Source organism: Sander vitreus, chromosome 11, assembly GCF_031162955.1.
Source record: "Sander vitreus isolate 19-12246 chromosome 11, sanVit1, whole genome shotgun sequence".
In the NCBI taxonomy this organism is placed as follows: domain Eukaryota; kingdom Metazoa; phylum Chordata; class Actinopteri; order Perciformes; family Percidae; genus Sander; species Sander vitreus.
In genome coordinates, this window is record NC_135865.1 from 5,368,678 (window position 1) to 5,395,068 (window position 26,391).

Here is a 26,391-nt window from a genome sequence, read left to right on the forward strand (position 1 = left end):
ACTGCTAAGAGTATACCAGCTTTCTGCAGGTTCAAGCTGGTAAATAAGCTACCTGAGAGACGGAGAGTGATGAGGCGTTAAAGGCTCATCAGCACAAACAAAACTCTTGAGCATCGAATTTAGAGGAAATAATGTCGTACTCCTAAAGGGCCTGGTGGTTCTAGTCTTAATAGATAAATCAACAAAACATGTACAAATGATAATGGAAGGGAGCAATGTTAACAGCATCAACAACACAAGGCAATTTTCCTCTTTTTGGACGTGGTAAGAGTTCAGCAGAGCCTGAATAAATTGCTCTAATATGTGTCAAATCAGTAGCAAGTAAAACCTTTGTTCAGCCCATGTGGGAGCTGGTCAGCAGCAAAGTTGCAGATCAAATGATATTTCCGACTACTGGGAACGTTTTAATCCACAACTCCAGTCAAATTTGGGAAGGAGCTGAAAAAGTTGTGTTTTCAAAGGAACCAAATCATTGCATGATGAGACAAGAAGCAATCTTCCAGGCTGGTCCAAGTCTATTCTAGTATGATTCACAGTCCTGTCCATAGGAACAATTATTGCACCATGCATCTTCTTATCTTCCTCATCAGAGCATTTTCATTAGGAACAGTTCAAGATACCAGCTAATTCAAACACCAATTCAAACCTCATATAAAGGCATTTGTTCAGATTTGTGTATTCAAATCTTTGGAGGATAAACTTTGAAGTGACATTTAATCTGTTCGCCAACATTAATTTAGTTAACAGGAAACTTGGAATACTGAGGTCCATTGAGCATGCATGCCTGGAGCTAAATATACCGTGTATACACATGAATGCTTCCAGATATTTGTTTTTGTATATCATGGTTCATGCTTTCAAATTAAAACACGTTTTATCTTTCCTGGAGGGGAAAAGGCTTGTGTCATGCTATCTGTTGTGGACCTTTTGGCACCGCCTGCCTCCGACTCACTGTAACAACTGTTGCAGAAATTAAATGTAGAGCGAAGCCTAAGGGTCAGGCGTCTGTTGCGGTTTAGATATAATAGTGCATGGTGGCGGTCATGGTGAAAAAGGCTTTAACACACATTTATGGCGGCTGGGTGAATGGATGCAGCGTTTGCAGCTCCTCACAGTTGCAAAGAGATGGACAGTGTGTGCTAGACTGTCTGGGAGAATTTGTTTAAAAGAACTGTTTACTGTGTATTTAACCGTCCTTCCTTTTTGCGGGGACCCTTATTATCTGTCTGCTGCCAAAGCAAACTTTGAGATAATTTGCTTCTTTTTTTTGTGTGTGCAAATGCACAGCCGAGGCATCAGCTGAGATTCACAGAAATAAAAACCCCAGTTAAAATGAAAGGAATGGAGCCATTTCCATTACGCGCAATCAAGGGGAAATTTTATGTGAGGTGAGAAGGGACTATCTGCCCTTCCTGATCACCATCTTTAGCCCCTAAAATAGAGGACTTAATAGGAAAAAAAGTGAATTATAACACCCGAAACATCATTAAACCCTGCCGCACCACCTGGGCCCCGGACACTTTGCTCAACACCGTCCAAAGCTTCTTTTCTCCAGGTCTGATGATTTACACCGGAGGGAGCGGGGCAGATGGTGGTAAACACATCAAGCTGTTTCACAAACTGTGGTCCCAAATAACTTTTCCTCTGCATTTGGGCAGGGTCACCTCAGAACGCTGCAGAGTTGTCACAGCCACCTATGCAGTAAGCACATGATGGAATTGCTTTTTTTATTCTGCTTGTATTGACGGTTCTGTTGTCTTTCATAGCTTTTATGGAAATGAATCATTTGCCATTTGGGCTGTTTGATGCAGCCAGTGTTGGTGGAACAGCCTTTGATGTTGCACAGCATACATGACTTTTGTCTAAACTAATAATAATCAGCCAGACTAATAAACATCACAACGGTTTTGTTTTTCATTCAGAGCTTGTGTGAGGAGCAAAAACTGTGGTTTCATCGTGGCTTCATCGCGGGGTTTGCAGCTTCTCGATGATGTTCACGTCGCGTAATTACGTCACTTCATAACGTTCCCATGGCAACAGGGGAAAATGGCTGCTCTTGTGTGAAGTAAACGCAACATTTATCAACTTTCTGATAAGATATATGGGACTTTTATGCAACGAAAATGCGGGGATTATGAAATCATGCAAGCCCCCCATATTTTTCTGGATATGTAAGAAAAATTTAAATCTTGATGAAGATACGAGAAAAACCGGCAGTAAGTGAGGGCTTCATCCAAATTGAGTTATTAATCCTCTTTTATCTCTTTGCCATGGAGTGTACAGATATTTCATTTAGTTCTTGTTTCAGTTTTTGAAAAGAAATACTGAAAGGAAATGCTTGGAGTATCCTAAAGGGGGTACTCCAATGGGTTATGAGACTTACAAGTCTGTAGAATGTCAAAATTACAGCACCAGAGGCCCAAAATGACTTTTAGATTGTAGTATGGGCTTTAAGCTCCAAAAACACTTGCTCCTACATTTTCCTTAGTGCAAGTGGGCATCGTCATCACCCGGGTTATTTTTTCAAACTTTAGAAAGCTCCTCTAGAGCCACAGAAGACATTATCCAACTGTTTTCACAGGCTGAGTAGTACTCCTTGTGGCGAGTAACCTTAACTTAATGTGTTAAAATAGTTGGAGTGCCCTTTAAAGTGTGCAATGTCCACTAACACTTAGGTGGCAGAACACTACTGTAAGAAAATTGTGTTGTTGTAAAAACAACAAAAAAGAGTGACAAAGAGAGATCATAGTTTGTCCAACGACCTCTATAAGAGTCTGTGCAGCCTGTGGCACTGTTGTACCTAAAAAAGGCAATGCTTCATTCTATAAGCCAAATGAGCACCAGTTATTTCTGCTCACCTTTTTTCCTGTTGAAGGCGCGGTTCATAGTGAACAATGTGCGTCTCAGAGGTCCCTCCGGAGTATCTGCCTATATTCCACCTGGAAAAGCAGCAGGGAGAAATGAGTTAAAAATGGCTTTTTTTCCCCCTCAAGCCTTCACTAAAACAAACACTCTGAAGTTTTTTTTCTGTAAAATATCCCCAGCCTCTGAGAGTGAGGCAATGTTCAGCTGTCAGAATGTGTTCCCATTACACTCTCAGACCATCTGAATTACAGTTGTTCACCAATGGGCCACATCATACTCATAATCTGTGGATGTTGTCATCATAATCTTGTGGTGTTGATAACAAAGTACTCACTGTCCGTTCTGGTCTAGAGCACAGAACATATCTAGGTGATGCAATCAAGTAATAGTGTTGCACAGTAAAATATAACATTGTTTACTTTTGAGTCCCTGCGGTGTTATTTTCTAATCTTTCCAATAGAGCTAGGGCATATTTAAAGGTCCCATATTATGCTCATTTTCAGGTTCATACTTGTATTTTGGGTTTTTACTAGAACATGTTTACATTCTCTAATGTTCAAAAAACACATAATTTTTCTCATACTGTGTCTGAATAAACCTGTATCCACCCTCTGTTTGAAACGCTCCGTTTTAGCGCCTGTCTCTTTAAGCCCCCGTCCCGAAAAAGACCTGTCTGCTCCGATTGGTCAGCAGTTCCTGGGTCTTCCACATCTGCACTTTCGGAGTTTCTGCACCATCATTGCAAACGGGGAATGACTGTAAAGGCACTTTCTACCTATATAAAGTATAGTTGTGACATCACAACCGTACGGAAGTCCTGACGCCTCGCTTAACGGCACCGTTTATGAACACGGACTACGTGCTTCTCTCTGTGGATTGACCGTTGTGATACTTAAAGTATTTACACATTTTACAGTATTTGACACCTCGATCTGCCTTTTAATCGAGAAAAAACATTTTTCACTTTTTACAATATTGTAAAAATGTACCTTTAAGAGCTACGTGTTCAACTGTATCACCAATACACATCCAGCTACACAGTAACAGAGCACAAAATCTGAAAACTAAACCCATGAAGTTTAGTCATCATCAGAGATGCCAACGTTGAACCGTGAGTGCTTTGTTACAAATAGTCATCTCAGTAATAAAATGATCTCACAAAAAACTGGTATACATCATTATTATAGTCTGGGTAAAGTGAGAGATGAATGTGGGCTGTGGCCAAAATCAGTTTTTCTTCTTTCTTTTAAATGAACTGTAGTCATAGCAGTGCAGCCTGGTTGTGTATGGCTACCAATTGGTGCAACTGGTAAAGTACATTGACAGTACATTACAGAAAAAGGTGCTATTTCTTTAACAAATCCACCTCCATAGCATCCCTAAAATGTGACACTTTGCTTTGACTGCTTCATGCCTTTGCATCAATTCCCAACGGGAGTTCAGCAATCTAGAGTGACTGCAAGGACAAACTGTCTAGGACTAGGTAGCTGTCAGCCTGCTCCACAATCAATATTCTTCACTCTCTTACTGTGGAAGAATATGCAAGGCATGCCGCATAACAGCTATTTCAATCTTTGCCTTTGCAAACAAATTAACTCGTGACCGGGCAATCTAGAAAATGAATTGAATTTTTCCATCTTTGGCATTTTCCATTTATCAAGCGAAGCCTGAGCTATTACACGTTTTTAGTGGATGGAAAAATAAATCCTGCTCTCATGCCTTGGAAACAAACTGCCAACATGACGTGTCCAACGACAAACTGCTACAATTTTTGAAACAAGGTTTGATGAATGAAAACTGTGAAAGCTTTCATCCTATAAGATCTATTGGATCTGGGTAATCACATTAAAAAAATATCAAATATGTAGTTAGTGAATATAAAAAAAAATTTGTAAATATTCTCCCTTATGTATTTATACCAACACTATACCAACCTTAAACTGGTGTTATAAAACGTGATTCCTTGTATGTGAAATTGAGACGCATTCTAGTACATTGGTAGGTTTAAAATCAAGTGTTAGAGGTATAACTTCACACTAAGGCATACATGGATTAGAAGTATTCATGGGTCCAAATGTTGGACATGATCTGGAATACAACTCCGGAAAAACCGACCCAAACTTTACGTTCATATATTCATTTACATTTTCATTTGTTACTTATTTGTTGTTTCTCGGTCGTCTCCAACTGGCAGTGGCCATGGCGTCTAGAACAGTGCAGCTGCAGGCTCCCGGTAAGCTAAGTTTATGCTGCGTCTTTGGATGCGCCTCAAATAGGCGTGGATGTAGAGAAAAAAAGATTACTGTGAGAATCACCAATCCTGCTTTGATTTTGATAATCGAAATCGAAAGTTCATTTCCAAATCATGACACCTCTAATACTGTACTACCTAGGTGACTTCTAATTGTTGTAGCTACACGTATCAACACTTAATTGTCCACTGTATTGGGTCACCTGTATTGAGATCACATTTTAGATGGCTGGTTCTACAGCCTCTCTCGCTTTCTGTTGGTGTTTCTTGCCATAAATCTTAGCTTGTTACATCACCCGCCACTGCAACAAACTCTGAGGAAGTTTTTGCTGCGTGATGCACACACACACCAATTATGACTGTGGCAAAAAATGATGCCATTCAGAAAATGAACTGTTGTAAAGGGCATTATCAACCAATAGTCCATGGGGCTGAGAAGAAAGAAAAACTAAAGATGTGAAAACCAATTTGATTAATGTTACATGGGAGGTTAATGGGTCATTAGCTTTGACTGAATCAGAGTGAGGTGCCACTGAAAAATGAGGAGTTATTCTATTGAGTCAAATATCTTAACAGTATAGATTAGTGATGGGAGAAGCTGGTGACAAACAACCCATCCTTAAAAAAAGAAAGATCTATAGCTCCAATTATTTCGGATTTTGCATTAAACAGGCACCGCGATGATAAGCAACGGTCTCTTTAAATGGAAAAAAGAAAAAGAAAACCTTAGCTGAAGACTGTACATAATAAGACACAGAATGATATATGGGACATAATTGAGGGAAATGTAGTTTGCGGATACAAATACAATGTATGTGGGTTCTTACAGTAAGGGGATATTTTACTGCAACAGAGGCCCTGGAAAGGGCTGGAGAAAAGTTAAATGGAACAAGCTTCAGGGTGGGGACTTGGACATTCCTTAGTCTGCCAAAACAGAATATCTTCGCTGCTAAAAAAGACAACTTGTGTTCCTTATTTACAGGTCTAAGAGGCTGCCGTTGACATTGCATGGGCAGATGAACAAGGACACTGCTATTGTTTGCATTTCACCAAAGCAAGGGAGGGTGGATTCTGCAGATCTCAGCACCAAACTACTCTGCAGTATCTGGACTGCCAAATTATGACCTGGGAAGTGGTGGTTTTAGCATTTTAGAGAAACAGCTTTTTGGATTTAATAGCACTGTTGCCTTCATCTTGCTGCATTAAATAACACTGCATTAGGAAAATACAGCTTCTCTTTAATGGTTTCCGGTATTTTTTTTTTTATAGTGGCATAAAGTTTTACATTTTTTATAAAAAAAAAAGCTGGGGAGAAAAAAGTGTCAGTGGGAATCCTTTGTGGCAGGAAGTATGGAAGGGATTTTGACTGCCTCTCTTCATTTCCATCAAGAACATAAAAAAGTGCAGCACTCACCTGAATATGTAGTTAAAATAGGCCTATTCTTAAATTATTTTTTAAATGATTCCCACTGGAGCTGTGTTCCAGTGTTTTAAAAAAGGCATGTTGTGGCATTCTCAGGGATAAATGGGTGATAACAAACAAGAGTGGAAATTGATCAGGTTTTTTTTATTTCCGGTACTGAATGACTAAAAAAAAATACCTTAAAATGGCCCCAATGCCAATCTTGTGGCTTGGCTTAGGACGTCCCTAAATGTCGCCATTAAGAGCTTTAAGTTCTTAAAGCAAAGACTAGTCTCATTTGGGCAACCACTGCAGAAAGGTCTGGCAGCAGACACAACCTGGCTACCTTTCTGTTTGTGACATACTGTGGTGTAATGCAATGCCTCACCTGACACCTGACTGTGATGTCACTCATTTTGATTGGCGGCTGCAGTGTTTGGACTGTTTTAATAGCTTCCTGTCTGGTGAATCAACAGCACCCCCCCTGGGAGAGCTGTCGACCCCAAGACGCGCACACACACACACACACACACACACACACACACACACACTCCCCCTTCTATGTTTGCCAGCTGCAGTGGATGCACCAGGTTAGGTCTCCTCAATTCCTCACCCAAGGAATGTGTGTACATGAGCATGCATGCTAAAACACACACACACACACACACACACACACACACACACACACACACACGCACGCACGCACGCACACATGAAGTGTGCTCACAGTCTCTCAACAACAACAGAGTCCATACATGGGTTACAGCATGACTGAACTTAGTAGGACTAACGAGAAAATTAAATAAGCAATTAAATGGTAATTAAAACCACATAATGCAGTTACAGTCTACTAAGACCTAACATGGTACTAAGACAGTCTGAACATGAGAGTAACAAAGAAAAAATCATTAGTTTTTATATATATATATATATATAAAAACTAATGATTTTGCCAAATAGCATATATATATATATGCTATTTGAAGCCTGAATTGTGTTTTCTGAACTTAATAGTGGAGCCAACACTTCACTAACTTGGAATATCATCCTTCAAAAAGCACAGCAAAAGCCATGTCTAGAGTCTAACTCTTCACCTTCAGTGACTCAAACATTTGGAATTTAGCTTGGGAAAGACTTTCTGGAAATGTGCGCGACCTACTTTGACCCTGTGGAGTGAACTCTCTTAAGCCCAAATGACCAGCTAAACAGGAATCAAAATGTTTCAAGTTTGACAAAAGTTAATGTTTAAAAAGGCTTATTTAGCAAAGCAAAAGAAGTTAACGTTCCATTTATAAATGCCTCTCAGCCAGTCACTAATCTGACCCATATGCAAAAGGCAGCAGGCTTTTAACATGGAATAGAAGCAGAGCATGCACTGTGGTCCTAACATATTGCCTCAGAAATCAACAAAGATCCTTTGTTTTCTTCACTTTGCTCTCACCCAGGCTCTGGAATCTTGCTGGCTAAGACATCGCAACTCCAATCTGTTTATGAACTTAGTCCCAGAATTCCTCAGTTGAATCAACCGTGGTGTCTTGGTGTCTAATCTAAAAGCCAGGCTTGCTCTCTCACAGCCTGGTACTTAAACTCCTGCAGGTTAAATGCAGCACCCTGACAAACTATATCACACAGCTAGAGGACAAGAAGAAAAAAAAATAGAAAAAGATCTATAGAGAGAAACATGCAAACAACAACAGAGCCGAGATAAAAGCTACTTACTTGTCTTCAAACTGGGGAGGAATAGTGAGGAGGAGGAAGTTCCAGCCGATCTTAATAGTTTTCAGCTGTGGGCCAGATGGTGGTACACTAAGGACTGCAGCAAGCAGAGATGATGGGGTTTTGCAAACTCAACAAGAAGCATTTGCCTAGACACATGATACTTGACATTCAAACCCAACTTCCTCCGCCCACAGTTTGTCCAAAGGGATTCTTTTGGACTTTTGCATGTGCAAAAGAGACCCCTTTCGACAGGGAACTGCTCAACCGAGGTGAACAGTGGCATAGCGAAGATGACCTATAAAAGCCAACATGCAAGAGGTTTCAGTCTGACCCTTTTTGCCGCAGTATGTGATTCATCATCACGCTATGTGCACTGGCAACAGCCTTAGGTCAACATCTTGGCACCAATCGAAACAGCAGTATGGCCAACATATTATGGAGTAAAAGTCTCCAATACAAAGCCTTAAAAGCCTCCCTGTGAGATTATGTCAACTTAATAATACCCTTTCCTTTTTTTTCCCACTGCACTCTAGAAACAGTCAAGGCTCAAATGTGTGTATGCCAGCAGCTTGAATTGTGTTATTCCACTTTAAAATGTGACACTCCATTGTCCTTTTCATCACCTAGAGATGAACTTTCTGGGAAATCCTCAAAGTGAAGAGCAGAGGGCATGGGGGGGGGGGGAGAGGGGGGCATTAAAAAGCAAAAGTTTGGAGCTGACAAACACCTGACAGTGAAGCCTCAATTATTCTGCTTACGGAGAGCACAGGCAGAGAGCTGATCGGTGGGTTGACTTTATTTTATTAGCTCCACATCTTAAACCTCATGCAAATGTTGTCTCTTTGGGGTCTAATCAAGAAACCATCTGTCTTACACTGCATCCTTCACAGCCTTTTGACTGTCTCAACAGAACTCCTCAAGGAAGGGCAACTGGCCACTTTTTAAAGAGGCAAAAAGAATTTTGAAAGAGTGTATGTGCATTTTCAACAAAGAGACAATACAGAAAAACACACTCGGGGTAAAGGTGACATTTCATCAATAAAGGATGAAAAGGAGTTTAATAAACTCTAATATACAGATGGCTCACGTCTTCATAAAAATATTGGAGATGCACAGCCGGCTGTGGTTCGAGAGTGACATTGGAATTTTTAATATTGGGCTTTAGCTGGTTTACAACAATGGAGACATTCAGCCAAATATAATGAGCCTACTTTGGACCCTGATGAATTCATGTCTGAATTAGCATTGGTGTGAATGCATGAGTGCCGAGTGTGCTGTATATTTTGCACATGGACTCCAAAGAGCTGCTGTCAAAGTGTGTGCATGTGGCATGTAGCGACTCGGAGAGAAAGTAGCATCGTGGAATCTGTGTTTGGGGAAAACAATCTGTATAAGAGACAAATCAAAAGACAAAAAAAGGTCACAAACACTTATCAGCCAATGTTCTACGGTCATTCAAATCAGTGGAAGGCATTCCTTGTTCTTGAAATGGTATCTGGTTAGAGATTTCGCTTGGTCAGGGCCTTGGGTGGTGGTGTGTTTTTGCTGGCCAGCAGAACTTATGTTTCTGCCTGAGAGAGCATTAAAACAGGGAGGGTCCCAGGATTTGGGCTGTTCTGTTCTTTATTTTTCTAGGGTTTTTCTTTGCACTGGCCTGTATCATTTCATGTTTGCGTCTTGTATTAACAGCTGTGGTGGGGTAAGGGAAGTGGCTGGCCCAGACCCTTTCTGGGAAAATGGGGCCCTTTATACAGATGATGTAGAAAAATGTAAGCTATTGTTGATGATATAGTAGCACTTTTTCCGCTAATATGCATTTATATCTAAATGTAGTTGCCATTACAAGTGCATGTTCTATACAGCAGCAACAGACACAACAACTCAAACGCATCTAGGTCAACAGTGGAAACAATGCCAATGAGTCATCTTTTTAGACTTTGTTTAGTAACTAGGCTACGGAATCATAATTTGTTCATATTTCACGTTCAGCAGTGCAATATTCAAGGAGAGAATCAAGTTGGACAATAGGACAAATAAATACACAGAAGATTAAAAGCACCGTCATCTTGCTACCAACTAATTCTGCGCAAACGTTTACTGTCTTACACAAGTTCAAAGTCCAATTATTTCACTCATTGCTTGGGATGTGTGTGTGTGTGTGTGTGTGTGTGTGTGTGTGTGTGTGTGTGTGTGTGTGTGTGTGTGAGTGGAGAAGCAGGAATGTGCATCTCAATGAGAAGCATCTCAGTGGATTTTCATTGAGATTTGCAGCCTCTTCATGATTTGTGCTCCATCTAAGCGGTAATGCAAAGCAGCAGTGAGCGGTACCAGCGATGTGTTTTCAGTAGGCATGGCTTAGTGAACGTCCCTGCACCACTCACTGCACCAAAAATGATGATGTCCATTAGCCAGGAGTGAAAGCAATCATTTCCATCCACTGCTGCTGTACATTGAACAATCTCAACTACATTCACACAAGCAAAGGATTGAGTTGAAATGATTTATATACTACCTGCCCCTGATTCGTAGACTAGTATAGCAGGTATAACATGACTTTAAATCAGCAGTTCAAGTTTATGAATCCAGACTTCAGAAGCACTGTCCTCTTCCATGAATCAATGTCAACACAGGCTATATATTTTGTAAAAAGACAGTGTCAAAACTAGAATTGGCCTCACGGTTGTATGGCTCTGCCAACTAGTCAAGTTGCAGTTTGCATCCATCTCTGTCCAGACTCATATATGTAGTGAAGACTTTGAAGCAATTTAATAAAAGGTATTAAGTGTATTTTCTGGTGAAACATGGATGCTTCACACACATCTTCAACCCAGCAGCACAGCAGATCTATACACTCACCGCAGTTTCAAGGTGGACATCCGACATTAGTTTCATCAATTTATTATCCAACCAAATGTGAAATTTGGTCACAATTACCCAATCAATGTCTTGAGTTATGGCCAGAAACATGTTTTGTGAGGTCACAGTGATCTCCATAATCAAATTAGTCCAAATGGGCATGTGTGCCAAACTTGAAGCAATTTCCCTTAAGGCATTCCTGAGATATATCACGTTCACTAGAATGGGATGATTGCCCTTTAACCTTTGACCTAAACAATCGAATCAGTTCATTCATTCAGTCCAAGTGGTTTCTGCCAAATTTGATAAAGGAGGCATAAAAACCAAGCACTGTAATCCCTGGGTAAATGGTCTCACAAAGCTTTTTATCAAATCATTCTGACAACAGTTGTAAGTAAGTGTAAGAGTTGTAAGTAATTGCCAATCACATGCAACACAAACAGAGTAGTGTAAGAGCAAACTACAAGACATGCCTGTCACCCAATCGGCTCTGTGAGGCTGTACTTATCAGTCCCTCCAGGATTTCGCGGCCTTTTTTTGAGATTGTTGCGGCCCAAAATGCCTGATTTTGCGGGAGCTTTTGTAAAAAAAAATTGCGATAAAAGTTGTTGTTGCAATGGAGTTGCGGGAGACAGTGAAAGTTGCAAAAAAAGTCGCGGGAAACTCCGGTTATTGGTCAAAATTTGCGGACAAATAGCGGTGATTGGTCAAAATTACGAGTCGCACCAAAGTCACGGTGATTGGTTGAATTGGCGTGAATTGGCGCCATCGCGACATCGCGAAATTGTGGCGTTTTGGAGAAAAAATAAATAAATGCTGATGTCAACATGCCAACATTCAAATAAAGAGTCACAGTCAATGAAAAGAGTCTACATTAAGACATTGGGCTGAGACCAGAATATCCAGTCAAGCTGGATCTTAAATATTTGGTGGACAAAAAGCTATACCAGATACTACAGACATGTTTGGTTTATATTGATCATGTATTAGAGTGGGGAAAATAAAATAGTATGCTAGGATACTCCACTCTATTTACTCAGTCTTCATGAAGACAGTTGGACATGACCTCTTCTGTACGGATGTTTATCATTCCTCTGTGGTGAGAGTGGGAAGAGATGTATACATCACAGAGTCAGCAAGTCTCAAAATCTACACAGTACAGTACTTGTTTTAACCCGTTTTACGTCTCATTCATTGAATTCATTGAATGCAGTTTTTTTTTTAGAATAATGTATTATTCAAATATAAAGATAACATAAAATTCACACTGCACATCAACTGTGATTTAGATAATACAACGTATGCAATAAACAGTGAAATATGTGAGACACCCATAGATATTGTGGTCTTTTTTTTTTTAGATTGAAGCTAGTTGATTTATAGCCTGATAATGATTCTTTTTATGCCTGCTCCTGTTTACAAGTAAAACATAATGTCACCTGGGGAGCAATCTATAGACTCACACTGAAGCCCTACAGCATGTGCTCTCCTCGTAAACTCTGTCTTGAGCACTTCGTTAATGGGAGGCAAAGTGCATTAACATTCATTTGAAGAAAAAAAAAAAAGGGGAACATGTCACACTGAAATCAATTTGCCTTCAAACTGTACGTCAGGAAAAACCCAATAGGTCATGAACTGGCCTTTTTTTTTTTTTTGCTGAATCTACACAAGCTAATTAAAATAGACATGCCATGCAGTATCCTGATACAAAAGGGTGAAAGCAGGAAGGTGCCTACTGCTGATGTTCCTCTTGTCCCTGTAGAGCTATACAGTACACTTGCTCTAGACAGCTCACACAGGTCATGTATTCTCTGCTGCTATGCTGTACTATTGGTATGAATAAATCAACTTTTTCTGTTTCATTTCACCGGTCCGTGCGCCAGGCGCATGGTTCACAAGATTTGTACTTAGTGTCTTAATTAATTCATAGGTGTGTTTTGGGCGTAGCATGAAATAAACCAATCAGAGTGTCATCTCCCATTCCCTTTTAAAAGCCAGGAGCGTTTGTACATTGGCGCATTGCTATTATGATGGAGGATTTGCTAAGCAAGAAGGAGAGATTTTCAGGAGAAGAAACTGATCTGCTCGTGCGTGAAGTGAAAGCGTGCGAGCAGATCATATTATAATACTATTTCACATTGTAATATTTTAATTTTTTTAAATCTTTTGCATGTTTGTGTGCTGCTGCGCTTCCCTGTTTGTGTAACAAGCATAGTGAGTGCGCGCTGAGCACGAGCCTAGGAGCATTTTACTAATGCTCTGTTAAAATAACAATGAAATGCTGCGTTATTGACTTTAGACCAGGTTTTTGTTGGTCAATGGCGCGATCACTTACTGCTGCCTCAAGATAGCAATACACCAAGAATGCACCTGAACACACCTCCCTGTAAGACCAGCACGCCCATGGGCGCACAGATGGGCGCAGGTGCATTTGCTATTTAAACGACGTGGGTGGCACCTAAGTACTCATTTAGTTTCTGAGCTGATCTATTCTGTATCATTAGCCACAGAGATGTGAAACCTGAAACAGATATACCTGCTGAACAGTATGTCCAGGAAGATTAATGTAGACTATAAATGAGCCATATAGGCAGTGGGGAAAGAAGAATTCAGATCCTTTACTTAAGAAAAAGTACAAACACCACACTGTAAAAAATACTCTATTACAAGTGAAAGTCTTGTGTTGAAAATGTAACTTAAGTAAAAGTATGTAAGTATCATCAGTACTTGAAGTATTAAAATTAGTACTCAATGCCGAAAAATCCTCACATTTTAGAAACTGGAAACGATCCAAACAGTTGTGTGTTTAATGGTCTAATCATTACAGCTGGACTTGTAGGCCGTTATATTGCTGGCTAGTTTCATTGATAATAAAGCATCATATTTTATAAACTACATGTGTTTTGTCAGATTAATGTAGTGGAGTAAAAAGTACTATATTTCTCTCTGAAATGTAGAGGAGTAGAAGTAAAAAGTGGCATGAAACAAAAAAGAGTCAAGTACAAGTACCTCAACATTTTTTTTAACAAAAAGTTATAATCCACCAGTGTGTATAGGGTCTTTTCTTCCTTTCCTTTCTTTCTTTTTAAACTATTGGTTGGACTGACTCAAAACTTGACTAGTCTATTCATCATTTGTTCATTTTGCAACAGTCACAAAAAGAATTTAACTTTTTTCCTTCCGTTTTTCCTTTCTGATCACCCTGTTCTTTTGTTTTTTTGTTGTGTTGTTCTATACTCCTACTAAATAACTTACAAGTGCAATTATTTTGTATATGCGGGTTGTGCTGAAAATCCAATAAACAAAGTAAAAAAATACTAAAACAAAATGAAAGCTGCAATAACAGTATTATGAATAATAATAATAATGTATTTGCATCTTTCAGCTCAACGTTTCAATATTCTGTTCCCGTGTCGAGCTGTGTCCTTGTGTCGAGCCACAGCAGCAAGCTCAGTACCAAACAGCAGACACAGGGTTTCTGTGCAGTTCATCCCAGACCAAGTGGGCGTTTGTGCCAAATGTGAAGAGATTGCCTCAAGGTGTTTCTGAGATCACGTCTATATGTCAGTAACGTTTTTGAAATTAGCATTCCGTCAGCAAGCAGTACTTTGGGGGCAGTTGTGCTAAAGTTTGCTTGCTAACATAACATAAACTGGCTGGCAGACACCTCGCAAATAACCTCAGACTTATTTTCTGGTTACTTTAACTAGGTCAATGGATTTTACTGTGTAAATCTCGATACTTTTTTTTACAAAATCTAAGCAAGAAAAGGCCAAACAAATAAGATTAATATTTTAGCACGACAGTCTATGGGGTTTGCCATTCTGAGTACCGTTTCGGTGGTGAGGGACACAGACACAGGCGACACCCCCCTAGCGTTATGGCGGTGAAATGCACCGCGATGCAAAGCAACCCCGACGCAGAACTCTGAAAGGGTCACGACGACGGAGGAGTGACGCCGTAGGAGCGACGCCGTAGTTAACGGCGTGGAGTTGACGCAGAAGCATAAAACAGCCACCCACATTTCACCTAAGTCAATAGAAGTGAAACGTGGGGGCATTTCAGATTGAATAAGTTTAGAGGCCAACAGATCTACTCACAACAAATGCTCCACCTTATCAAATGCCAATACTTTGTTTCCTTCCCTGGGGAATCTTCTTTGGTATGTATGATTCATGCGCTGTGTTAGTGCATTCAGCAATGGATTTTATTATGTAGTTTGGCCAAGTCACAGAATTAGCTACAGCTGAGATAATGTGCAGGCAACAGTTGTCATTTTAGCTGACGTAATTGATGGTTACCAGCTTAAATGAGAGTCCTGAATGGGAGTGATACATATTGTTAGAGGTATTTGCACTGCATTTTGGATGTCATCAAAATCCTATGTGTATATCTACCAGATTTACTTTCACAGATCCGAAATCTGTTGCCATGGTGTGATAAGCAAACCTGTACTTTGGACATTTATACAAGACAGGACTCAGTGTAGTGAGTTCTCTGCTCTAACAAGGCCACATATCCTTAGAGAGTGCTGCACCAATCAGCTATTTTTCACCAACCTTGCTACAATAAGCACATTTACTTCATTGTTAAAAGGGCAAAAAGTCATTTGTAGGTGAAACCACCTTAAAGAAATACGTATGTAGTCACTCCTTTCAGTTATGTTAGTATCAAACCCTTGAGGATAATCAGTGTTACATTCTAAATGTCAACAGAGAACTGAAATTGGCTATCCGTCCAAATTACATAAAATTGGATACAAGTTATGATACACAATGTCTGAGTTACAAATTCTGACCTTTTCTCAAGGCGCCTCTTTTAAGTCCATTAGCTTATCTTTAAGCGGTGGAAGTTAAACGATGCGTCACCCCTCCAGGTTCTGTCTAAATCACTCCAGTGGTGAATTAGATTATACGTAAAGGAGACATGTTATGCTCATTTTTAGGTTGATACTTGTATTTTGGGTTTCTGCTAGAACATGTTTACATGCTTACATGTTCAAAAAACACATTCTTTTTCTCATAGTGTGTCTCAATATACCTGTATTCACACCCAATTTTAGCTCTTTAGTCTCTTTCAAACCCTCTGATTGGCATGTGAGAAAATATGACGCACCTTTGCAAAGGTAGTTTTCAAGCCATGGGTGGTGATAGTTAGATGGAGGGGTGGTATATTGTAATGTGCCTGCATGTGTCATAGGAAGGGGAACCAAATCTGAAAGGCTTGTTGAATCCCATATATTCTGTTCACGGCAGCCCACACAAAAACTGACTGGATTGTCTTATTTTACAGTTTGTGGGTTGGCAGCATGCCCCCAAAGAAGTGTGCCGGTCTTTGAGGCAAATTGTGTGTGTGTGTGTGTGTGTGTGTGTGTGTGTGTGTGTGTGTGTGTGTTTGGGGGGGGGGGCTCCACCTCAAACGCTGTGTCCTGTTTTTAAAAAAGTGAGTTTTTTTTCATATGTCCCTTATAAAAAAATCATAGATGAATGGAAAACGTTGGTCTAGACTACATGCAGACAGATACATGCACATTTATATACAGTTCACACACACACACACACACACACACACACACACACACACCATCACTGCATTCTCTGCTTGAATAATCACAGAATGTTTGAGAAATAGGTTTAGTAAGTTTCTATTTAACACAAACTGTACACGGGGGAGGGGGGGCACAGTTAAACATCTGACTTGGTGCTTCCCATACTGCAGGCCAGGGACTAAAAATCTGCACATGCTTGTAAAACACTCTAAAAGCAGTAATGGACGAACCAGATGTTTTGGAGGGGAGAAGGGGGAACATTCTGCCACCTCACTTTGAAAAATCGTTGAAATGCTTCTTGAGGATGGAAAGTTATGGCGGGAGAAAAGTAGTGAACACATTTTTAGTGAAACCAAATTGGCAGTTAGCAGTGGTTCGGCTGTACAGTCCACACTAAGAGGGCCCACAAGGGAAGGACATTTCATGCTGTCTGAAGAAACATTTGACACAACCTGTTCCCCTTGGGATTTCAAAAGTCAAAATATATTTATATTGCTTGAGAAATGTGTGTGGTATTCCACGGGGAAACAAAAGGTTATGACATATCTGGATGCTGCTTGCTGTGGCAATATTGCACGTTTGCCTCAAATGTTTCTGACTGCAGCTCCCTGATCTCTTCTTGATATGACGTGCAAGTTTGAACATTTCAAAGACAACAGCGCTTTAGTGCATCCTTCAGATGGGCAGGATCAGGAGGTTTAAAAATATCTTTGGAATGATGTGCATTAAATGCTGACTCTGACATGTTCAACCCTTGGGATTTCTGTTTAAGAACAGATGGTATACACTTGTTTTCAAGTGCTTAAAGCGACAAAAAAGGTGCAACCTCGCTTCCATTGGCCAAGGAAAAATCCTCCACAGCAAGCGTTTCGTTTTTTAACTCTAGATAATGATCAATCCTTTCACTTAATGTTTAGAATTCCATGTATTCAGTATATTCTTTTATCTTCCATACGTGTGAGGCATATCAGAAGAAAACCCAAGTAACTGTGCTGAAAGTTGTGCACTAAGGCTAAAAATATTCCCAGTTGGACCAGACAGTGAAGTTGTCACTCAGATTTATGGCACTCTGAGCTGCAGTCTGAACTCATGGCATATTTTAGTTCTTCTTGATAATGGTCATTAACGATTTAATCTGTGACAAAGCTACTTGATAAAGTAATTACAGGCTCAAGGCCAAAAGTGAATTTTTGAATGAAAACCATACATTTACATTATAAGTCAAGTATATTTGTCTTGTTACTAATCACAATCAAAGGCTAAAATGGCTTAATAATGCCTCAATCATGAAAACAATGCCCAAAGAATCCAGGCAATCTGCCACCAAAACCCAATACATATAAGTAGCTTAATCAAGAAAGAAATATATTGAGAAAAAGAGGAGGAAATCTCATTACAATTACTGCAATTATAGACCTTTTCAGTGGAGTGCTTTCCACTTTCAGAGCATCCCTAATCTATTAAGTAGAGTCTTAGCTGTAATGGTCAACCTTCATCTAACTTGGCAAGTAAATTAATTTAACGATTTACTGAAATTTTTAACAATGTGTTTACCAAGTCATATTGTTAGAGCTAGCTACTGTATAGTTATGTAGCTATAATTCTATGACGTGCATTTTTAAAATCCTATCGCATGGGTAGTATGACTTAGTTAAGCCTCATTATGTTTGTGAAGCATAACAACCAAGGGGAGCTTTATCTTGACAAACAACAGTGCCTGTGGGTCGCTGCCCAAAGTCTTGTTACCAGCCGCAACAGCGACGCGGGTATTGTTTTCACCTTGTGAGTCTGTGTGTGTGTGTGTGTGTGTGTGTGTGTGTGTGTGTTGTGTGTGTAGGAGCTCAGGCCCAATACAGAGCAGGGGAGAGGCTGCAGCGTGATGATAAATATTACAGTCTTTGGCCAGGTTCCAGTACCTATCCCTAAATAAAATGATTTTCCTTATTCATCCCATTTCAGGCAGGCTTTTGTCATGTGTTCGTATCCCAATGACGGTGAATATACAATTTATGGATCAGCACTGCTAACTAGAGATGTTCCGATACCGGTATCGGCTCCGATACTGCCTAAAACGGCGGTATCGGTATCGGGAAGTACTGGAGTTAATGCACCGATCCGATACCACGTAATAAAGCCCTAAAGAAAATCTACGTTAAAAGTAGTTCATTTATGTTCTTTTTGCGTTGACTGTCAAACTGGATAATAAAAGAAAGTTCTGTGGCGTTCATTGTTTGTGTTTGTTCATGTTTCACAAAGAGTTTAACCTGAGCCAGACTGACAACAAAGATAGAAATCATATCACATCCATACAGGGATAGTAGTTGTTAAAACATAATAAAATATATGACACACTGGTATCGGATCGGTACTCGGTATCGGCCGATACGCAAGTTCAGGTATCGGAATCGGTATCGGGAAGCAAAAAATGGTATCGGACCATCTCTACTGCTAACCCCATACATACTGACTCCAGCTCTGTCCTTAACGCACAGACCTGCGATTGATATCGACCTTTTCATCTCACACTTAAATAAGCAAATAAGCATATTTCCAGAAATGTTGAAATGTTCCTTTAACACATATTACTGGCACTACTGAGCAGGGAGTATAGGGATGACATCTGAATGGTTTAATCACAAAATGATATATCGGTTTTAGGAAAATAGTGTTTCCTGAAGTTAATCAGGCAAACATTTAAGAGATACGGAACTATGTTAAAAGCAAATATGGAACTTGCCACTTTAACAACAGCCCACACTGGGTTTTTTTTTAAGTTTGATGCTAGCAGTCAACATGAAAGGTTTTCATTTCATAAAGTAGTGCATCACTGACTTGGGTACAAGCCTCATCATTAGTGTCAGAGTAGTTTTTCTCTTTATTAAGCTCTGATCTGACGGAGAAGTCTGGTTCTGAATTCCTGTGGCGAGGAAACAGCTGACCAAGCACGGCACGGCAGCTTCTCCACAGTGTGTGGATAAGCACTGCACAGATCTCTCAAGGGCCTTCATCTGCAGCCATAATCAATGGATTATTTCACTGTATCCTAGACAGAAACACGCATGCCCACTGCCTTCTCAAAACCAACACTTATTTCTAGGACTGGCCCCTTTTAGTCGATTAGTCAAATAATGGGTTGTTTTGGACTTAGTCGACTCAGATTTCTTTAGTCGATTAGTCATTTTTTTAAAGTGCTCATATTATGCTCATTTTCAGGTTCATAATTGTATTTAGAGGTTATATCAGAATATGTTTACATAGTTTAATTTTCAAAAAACACTATTTTTGTCATACTACGCATTGCTGCAGCTCCTCCTTTCACCCTGTGTGTTGAGCTCTCTGTTTTAGCTACAGAGTGAGACATCTCACTTCTGTACCATCTTTGTTGGGAGTCGCACATGCTCAGTAGCTAGGTAAGGACTACTAACCAGTCAGAAGCAGAGTATGAGGGTGTGCCATGCTAGCAGCTAGGCGAGCATTATAACGTGTGTTCCAAAGTGACGCACGTTTGTCTCTGAAGTAAAGGCTGGACTACAATAGAGCTGTTTGGAGCAGTTTGTGAACAGTGTTTTCTGTTGGAGATGGTAAGTCCCTTTGGGGTGAACTTTGGGCTTTTTCACTTTGTAAACCTATAAACATGCACAAAAAGATATATAACACAATAAAGGAAAGGGGAAAAGCCCAAAAGCATAGCCTAATATGAGCACTTGCACATGCTTTTTCATGCTAAATTACTTATTTCCGAGAAACGTATAAGCACAACTCTGGTAAACACAAGATTTAAAGGGATGCCTAATTTGCATGATTCTTTGTGGAGAAACTCAGTTGTACAGATCTGACATCAACCAGTCGAGTGTTAGTGGGCTATAGGGGTGGGAGTCTTCACTGGTGTCACGATTCGATTACGATTATCCTGTCAACGATTCGATTAGAAGATATAGATATCACGATGCATCACCTCCTCAATATTGTTATATATTATTACACATGGTTTTCATCGACAAATTCAAGCAGTCAGATGTATATGAACTCCCTTTTTTTATTGTATCTGCTCTTAAAAAAAAAAAGACACTTCCAGAATGAGGCAGAGTCTGAACACAGCAGACATCCGACAAAAGGCAACAACTAAAAAAGCAGCAAACAGAAAATCAGTAGGCAATAATCAGTTATGGTCTGTCACTGCATCACTGCCATCGTCCACGTCCGCATCACGATGCATCGATGCAATGATTCATTTCAACACCACTAGTGGACTAAGAATGTATTTAGTCGAGGGCATATCTACTTATTTCTGCAGTAAATAATGTCTTCTTTAAATCTAGAAATTTAATCTAGAATGCTCCCTTATAAACCCTCTTTGACGCTCTAACTGAAATGAGTTTTTTAAAGTGTAAACAAGGTCATTTTTTTACAACAAAAAAAAGGAAGAGAGAAAATCTTAGTACCAGTGAGACAGAAAGCAATCCTGTGCATGATAGCAGCTACCCATTACATTCGCCAATGCCTCAGGATCGCAGGCATGTTTCATGGGAAATATAAATGCTCCTTTAGCTGATGGAACACCCTCGTAAATCTTAAAGAAGGATTTCAATGGCCCATTTATGACCCAAATCTACCTCGATAATTTACTTCTAATCTACACTCCTGTTTCTGCAGGATAAGACATTCCCTAGCTCCAACAGAAAATCTGGCCAAAGTCATTTATACGAGGCCATACCTCACTGTCAGCAACTGTTTTACATGTTTTGTACTGACTACACTGGCAAGCCCTATTTCCAAACTATACATGCAAAGCCTTTTGCAGGCCATGTTTACTCTGACACTTCAAATACAAGTGTATAAGAAGCAGACAAGGCAGTCGATACTCAAGCCAAAAAGGTCCACAGAAGCTCAGATGGGACCGACATGATAAAAGACCCCCTGCAACCATACAAACGGCCCTCGTTTACATGGTAAGCAAGGTGCTGCTACAGAGGCACACTAATCATGTGAAGTCTTGCCAAAAAATAAAAAATAACAACACTTTGATCACATTTTCTACACACTGCCATTCTCAATGCAAGAACCCATTATCGAACGGGGCTCTCCTTTATTCTGCCTCGTTGTCACTCTTTGTCCCCATTGTGCCTCTATAAAAAAGAATTATGGATTTATTTATTTTTTTATAAAAAAAATTGAAAAAGACACCCAGTATCATGTAGTCTGGACTTTTTACCAGATAAAATCTCTATTCTAATTCTATATCTACAGTATACAGCCTATCTCTGCATATATATTCTGGATAAAGGGAGGTACATTTCTGCTCTCTGTGTGTCGCCGTTCTCAAACTCTCTTCGCTTTGGGAAACAACAACAAACTCTGAGCTAGAAAAAGGCAACTTTTGAAGAAAATTTGGATCGTGCAGCAAGGCAGGCCTGCTTGGTTATTTCGGGGAATGGATGTAAAGATTTACTAAGAATTTGTTTACAGCATTTCCTCTCTAACTGGGTGACGTTTTGGGACCGATTGGCGGGATTGCTGTGGGACGAAGTACACACGGTGTACAGAGAGCAAAAGATTTTGCATCGAGATTTTTCGTAATCAAATTATTCGAGTTACTCGAGGAATGGTTTCAGCCCTACTGTTTAACCACATCAAAAAACGTGGCGACATTTTCATCCACTACTTTTTTATATTACATTTATATTGACATTTACAGTCAATACAAAAGAAATGAGCAATAAACACCAAAACCTCTATATGAAAAACAGCTAAAACTGGTGACAACGACTCATACTTTGCCAGTTGTCATATTAATGCAAAGCACTTTCTGCACAGCAGTCAGAAGCACTGACTGTCACAGAAAGCGATGGAAAGATTTCTCATCATAAACTGAGCTCAAAGAAATGGTGGTACATCTCAGTCCTCAACGAGGTCTGATACAACCAAACGTGAGCAGACAGTAAAAGCTCCTCATGGCATTATGTGGACAGGGGAAGCTAGCTGTCCAACATCGGAATACCTAATCTGCAGGGAAAAGCTGCACAATGCAGTAATTATGCTGTTCAAGCTCGAGAGATAACTCTTGAGACAAAGCACCTCTTTAGCCTGCATAGATTTTGAATATCTCAAGGGACTAAGAGAGGTTAATGAAAAACGGAGTCAATGCATGATGCCATGTGTGAATGCTTGCTGTCCTTGAAAGCTGAATGCAAGCTAATTTTTACTTCTGAACAGAACAAAATAAATGCATTGCATCAAATAGCAAATCAATTAGCTTACCTAATGTTTATTTTCTCCGCCAAGGAGGTGATGTTTTCGGCTCGGTTTGGCTGCTCATATGTTTCGTTGTCTGTCTGTCAGCAGGATTAGGGAAACAACTATTTTTATAAGACTTTTAAGGAGGGTGTTGCATGGGTAGATACAAAAATTATTTTTCAAGGGCATTAGTAACCGGTGTTGCGGCGTGACTTTTCCAGTAGGTGGGGCTACGGCTTTATAGGTAGCTCTGTGTATTTCGCTGTCTCCGTTACGCGTTAAACGTTTGAAAAAAAAGACACTTACTGGCACCGTTTGGATGGTGATTTTCTTTTCTTTGTGTGATTGATTATCACATTATATGTATAGTATCAGCGTTACACAGTGTCACTCTCAAATCGTTCATTTATGCAACATTGGTTAAATTAATCCTGACTGCTGGTTCTTCTGCTGAATAGTTAGGAGTCACGATGACGGTAACTTGTTGCTGTCTGTGATTATTTAACACCTGGTATGGAGGTCATATTATGTGCTGTGCTTGGTTTGGCTGTACGCTAAAGCTGCAATGTTCATGGTGCTATGTCAGTCTAAGCATTTGATATTTGTACATATGTAGCGATACCGATGCAAAAAACACCCTTTAAACGTCTGCATGGAACGCATCGGGCATAGCAGTACCTCGACCGCGGCGCTGTAAGATGACTTGGTATGGAGAGCGACAACGACAGCGAGTAGTATGAAAGACAGACAATCTGCGTAAGGACGCAGGTTGTGGTGGTGGATGGGTTAAACAACACAGGACCGTGACCCAGGAAAGCGGGGTTTGTGTCCCATTCTTGTCCCGTGTGTCACTGAAACGTACATTTTATAACCCCAGTGAAAAAGTGACGCTAAGAGTCCCAACTAAGCGCGTCGAAAAATGACGCCAAAGGGCTGCTTCTGACTGAGACGCTAAAGGAGACTTTAATGACCAAGCGCCATTTCTTGACGCGCTGGGAGTGAGAATATGTTGCATACATAGTAGTTGCGCTTGCATATTGGATGGAGGTCTGTGCTGTCTGAGTGCCCTTCTAGTTCACATATGATTTAAGTTCCGAATAATATACGCATATATATCATATATGTGACATATGATGTGTGTGTGTGTGTGTGTGACACTATGAAGGGGTTTCATGGTTTAACAAATGTTAACCCCTGACCGAGGCTATACGGACACCAGTGTTAAAGTGTCTATCCTATGCCGTGACATTAACCGGAACTGTGAGAACTGGAATGCTGCTCTTTAAAGTAGAGAGTAGAAATGTCACTGCCAGGCATAAATATATGTTCTAAGAAGATAAGCAGGATGGCATCAAAATGTCAACCCACTCCTGTTTACGTTATATCACAAAGCAAAGAGACCCTGACAAGAACATACACAGCTGAATACTGCATCAGAGCTCTATGTGTGAGTGCTGCCATATGCCAGTGGCTGCTCCCATAATCACAAAAATAAATAAATAAAAAGAATCACTCAACAATAAGCCGGTGCATGTGCATTGGGAGGATCTCGACTGAGGGGGATTTGAAGTAGGGGGTATAACTATATAATGAGAGTATATAATGATATCTCAACAGACAGCGGATATGGTGGCTTACTGTTACTGTGGGCTGTTGATGTTCGGGTTTCTTTGTTGTGCTTCACTCATCTAAAGGCAGACGGGTGCTCATTAGTGCTGCATGTTCTGTGGGCAGGAAGAGCAAAGAAAAAAACCAACACTTAGGTTCAAGCTTTTAGATATGAACGAGCAATGCTGCAAGTCGACTCTGTGCTGATTACATGAAGCAATTTAATACAATCTATACAGTTATTTACGTCTAAAAGCCATTTTCTCATTTCATTCAGCCTAGAGAAAATGTATTTGTAGATTGAAGAAACAACCAGTTGCAATTAAGGCTGTGACAGATACATTATGAGGATCACCGTCAAAGAGTTTTTTTCTACCGAACACAACCGTTTCAAAAGTTTGGAATTAGCTGTCATGTGTATGTTTCTCTTCTTTCTTCCAATAATGGCTATCTATATGGATACAAACAATATAATTAGACACCACATGTATTATTTACATTTGAAATAGGTTTGGCACCAAAAGAAGAAGAATTAAAAGATTAAAACTTGCATTTAGTTGATGTCCCCACAGTGTTGCATGACAGGGGAGAATACTGTTGGAACCCCCCCCCCAATAGCCTTTGATTTTCTATTTGTTTTCCAGTCCGGGAATTCTTAAGTGACTCTTGATCATTACTGAACCACAACGGTGCATTTGGGTTCTTAATAATTAGTTATTGCGTTTTTCTTTGAGCCCTCCGCAGTCTACTCAGTAGTTAAATAGATTTAAACGGTGATGTGTCAGTCCAAAGTATATTCAGCTCATATTCCAATAGTGCTAAATGGAGACTAACCTATCTCTATTGTGAAGTTTGAAGAAAAGCTTTGCTAAAGCAACACGCTGCCTGTTAGTTCCAGCTTGTTATTGTGCACTTGACACTGACAATCGAAATCTGTTCCTATTGAAATTATATAAATTGCACATACAAATTTAACTTTTTGGGACTAGAATAATACAAGCAATTGTTTTTTTAAGTCCACTAGATGTTGCAGTTGGGGATTTTTTTCTGGTGAGGTCCGAAGAGGTGATCAGAGAAAGAAATCAGGAAAGCACCGTCCACGTTTACATAAAAAAAAAAAACTCATTGCCATATATCGCAGAATATCGCAATGTTTAGCATCGCAATAATATTGTATCGTGACATAAGTCCTGTGATAATATCGTGTTGTGACATAAATCCCGTGATAATATTGTATCGTGGCATACGTCCCATGATAATATTGTATCGTGACATAAGTCCTGTGATAATATCGTGTTGTGACATAAATCCCGTGATAATATTGTATCGTGGCATAAGTCCTGTGGTAATATCGTGTTGTGACATAAATCCCGTGATAATATTGTATCGTGGCATAAGTCCTGTGACAATATCATATCGTGGCATATGTCCCGTGATAATATTGTATCGTGGCATAAGCCCCGTGATAATATCGTATCGTGACACAAGTCCCGTGATAATATTGTATCGTGACACAAGTCCCGTGATAATATTGTATCGTGACACAAGTCACGTGATAATATTGTATCGTGGCATAAGTCCTGTGATAATATCGTATGGTGAGGCCTCTGGTTATTCCTAGACCTACCCTTCATACAACATTTGTAAAGAGGACTTTTTACAACCTAAAAGCCTTAAAGACTATCCAACCATAATAGAGTAGTTCTCTCAGACATCTGACTGGACCCAACCAAGCCTTGTGGCAGGAAACCTTTGAACCAGTATGTCGACCTAAAGGCCAATTTATGCTTCTGCGGAAGCTCTACGCAGAGCTTTTGCCGTATTCTACGTTAGTGGACTGAAGTTTATACTTGTGCGTCGATCTCTTCAAGAGAATAGCAGGGCCGGCAAGTGTGTGTGTGTGTATGT

General features: G+C 40.0%; 1 protein-coding gene across 6 annotated transcripts in view; it reads right to left on the reverse strand.

The window, feature by feature from the left end:
- The window catches only part of gulp1a (GULP PTB domain containing engulfment adaptor 1a), a 96,541-nt gene that overhangs the window by 37,120 nt on the left and 33,030 nt on the right, over positions 1 to 26,391 (reverse strand). For 3 of the 6 annotated variants that reach the window (XM_078263181.1, XM_078263182.1, XM_078263186.1), the window contains 2 exons: positions 24,514 to 24,599; positions 2,859 to 2,939 (listed from right to left, as the gene is read on the reverse strand). In XM_078263181.1, coding sequence (XP_078119307.1) covers positions 2,859 to 2,886 — 28 coding nt within the window. In that variant the 5' untranslated portion in view covers positions 2,887 to 2,939; positions 24,514 to 24,599. Of the gene's footprint in view, positions 1 to 2,858; positions 2,940 to 8,237; positions 8,344 to 24,513; positions 24,600 to 26,391 lie in introns of those variants that run through there. The other 3 variants (XM_078263183.1, XM_078263184.1, XM_078263185.1) reach the window with 2 other exon arrangements.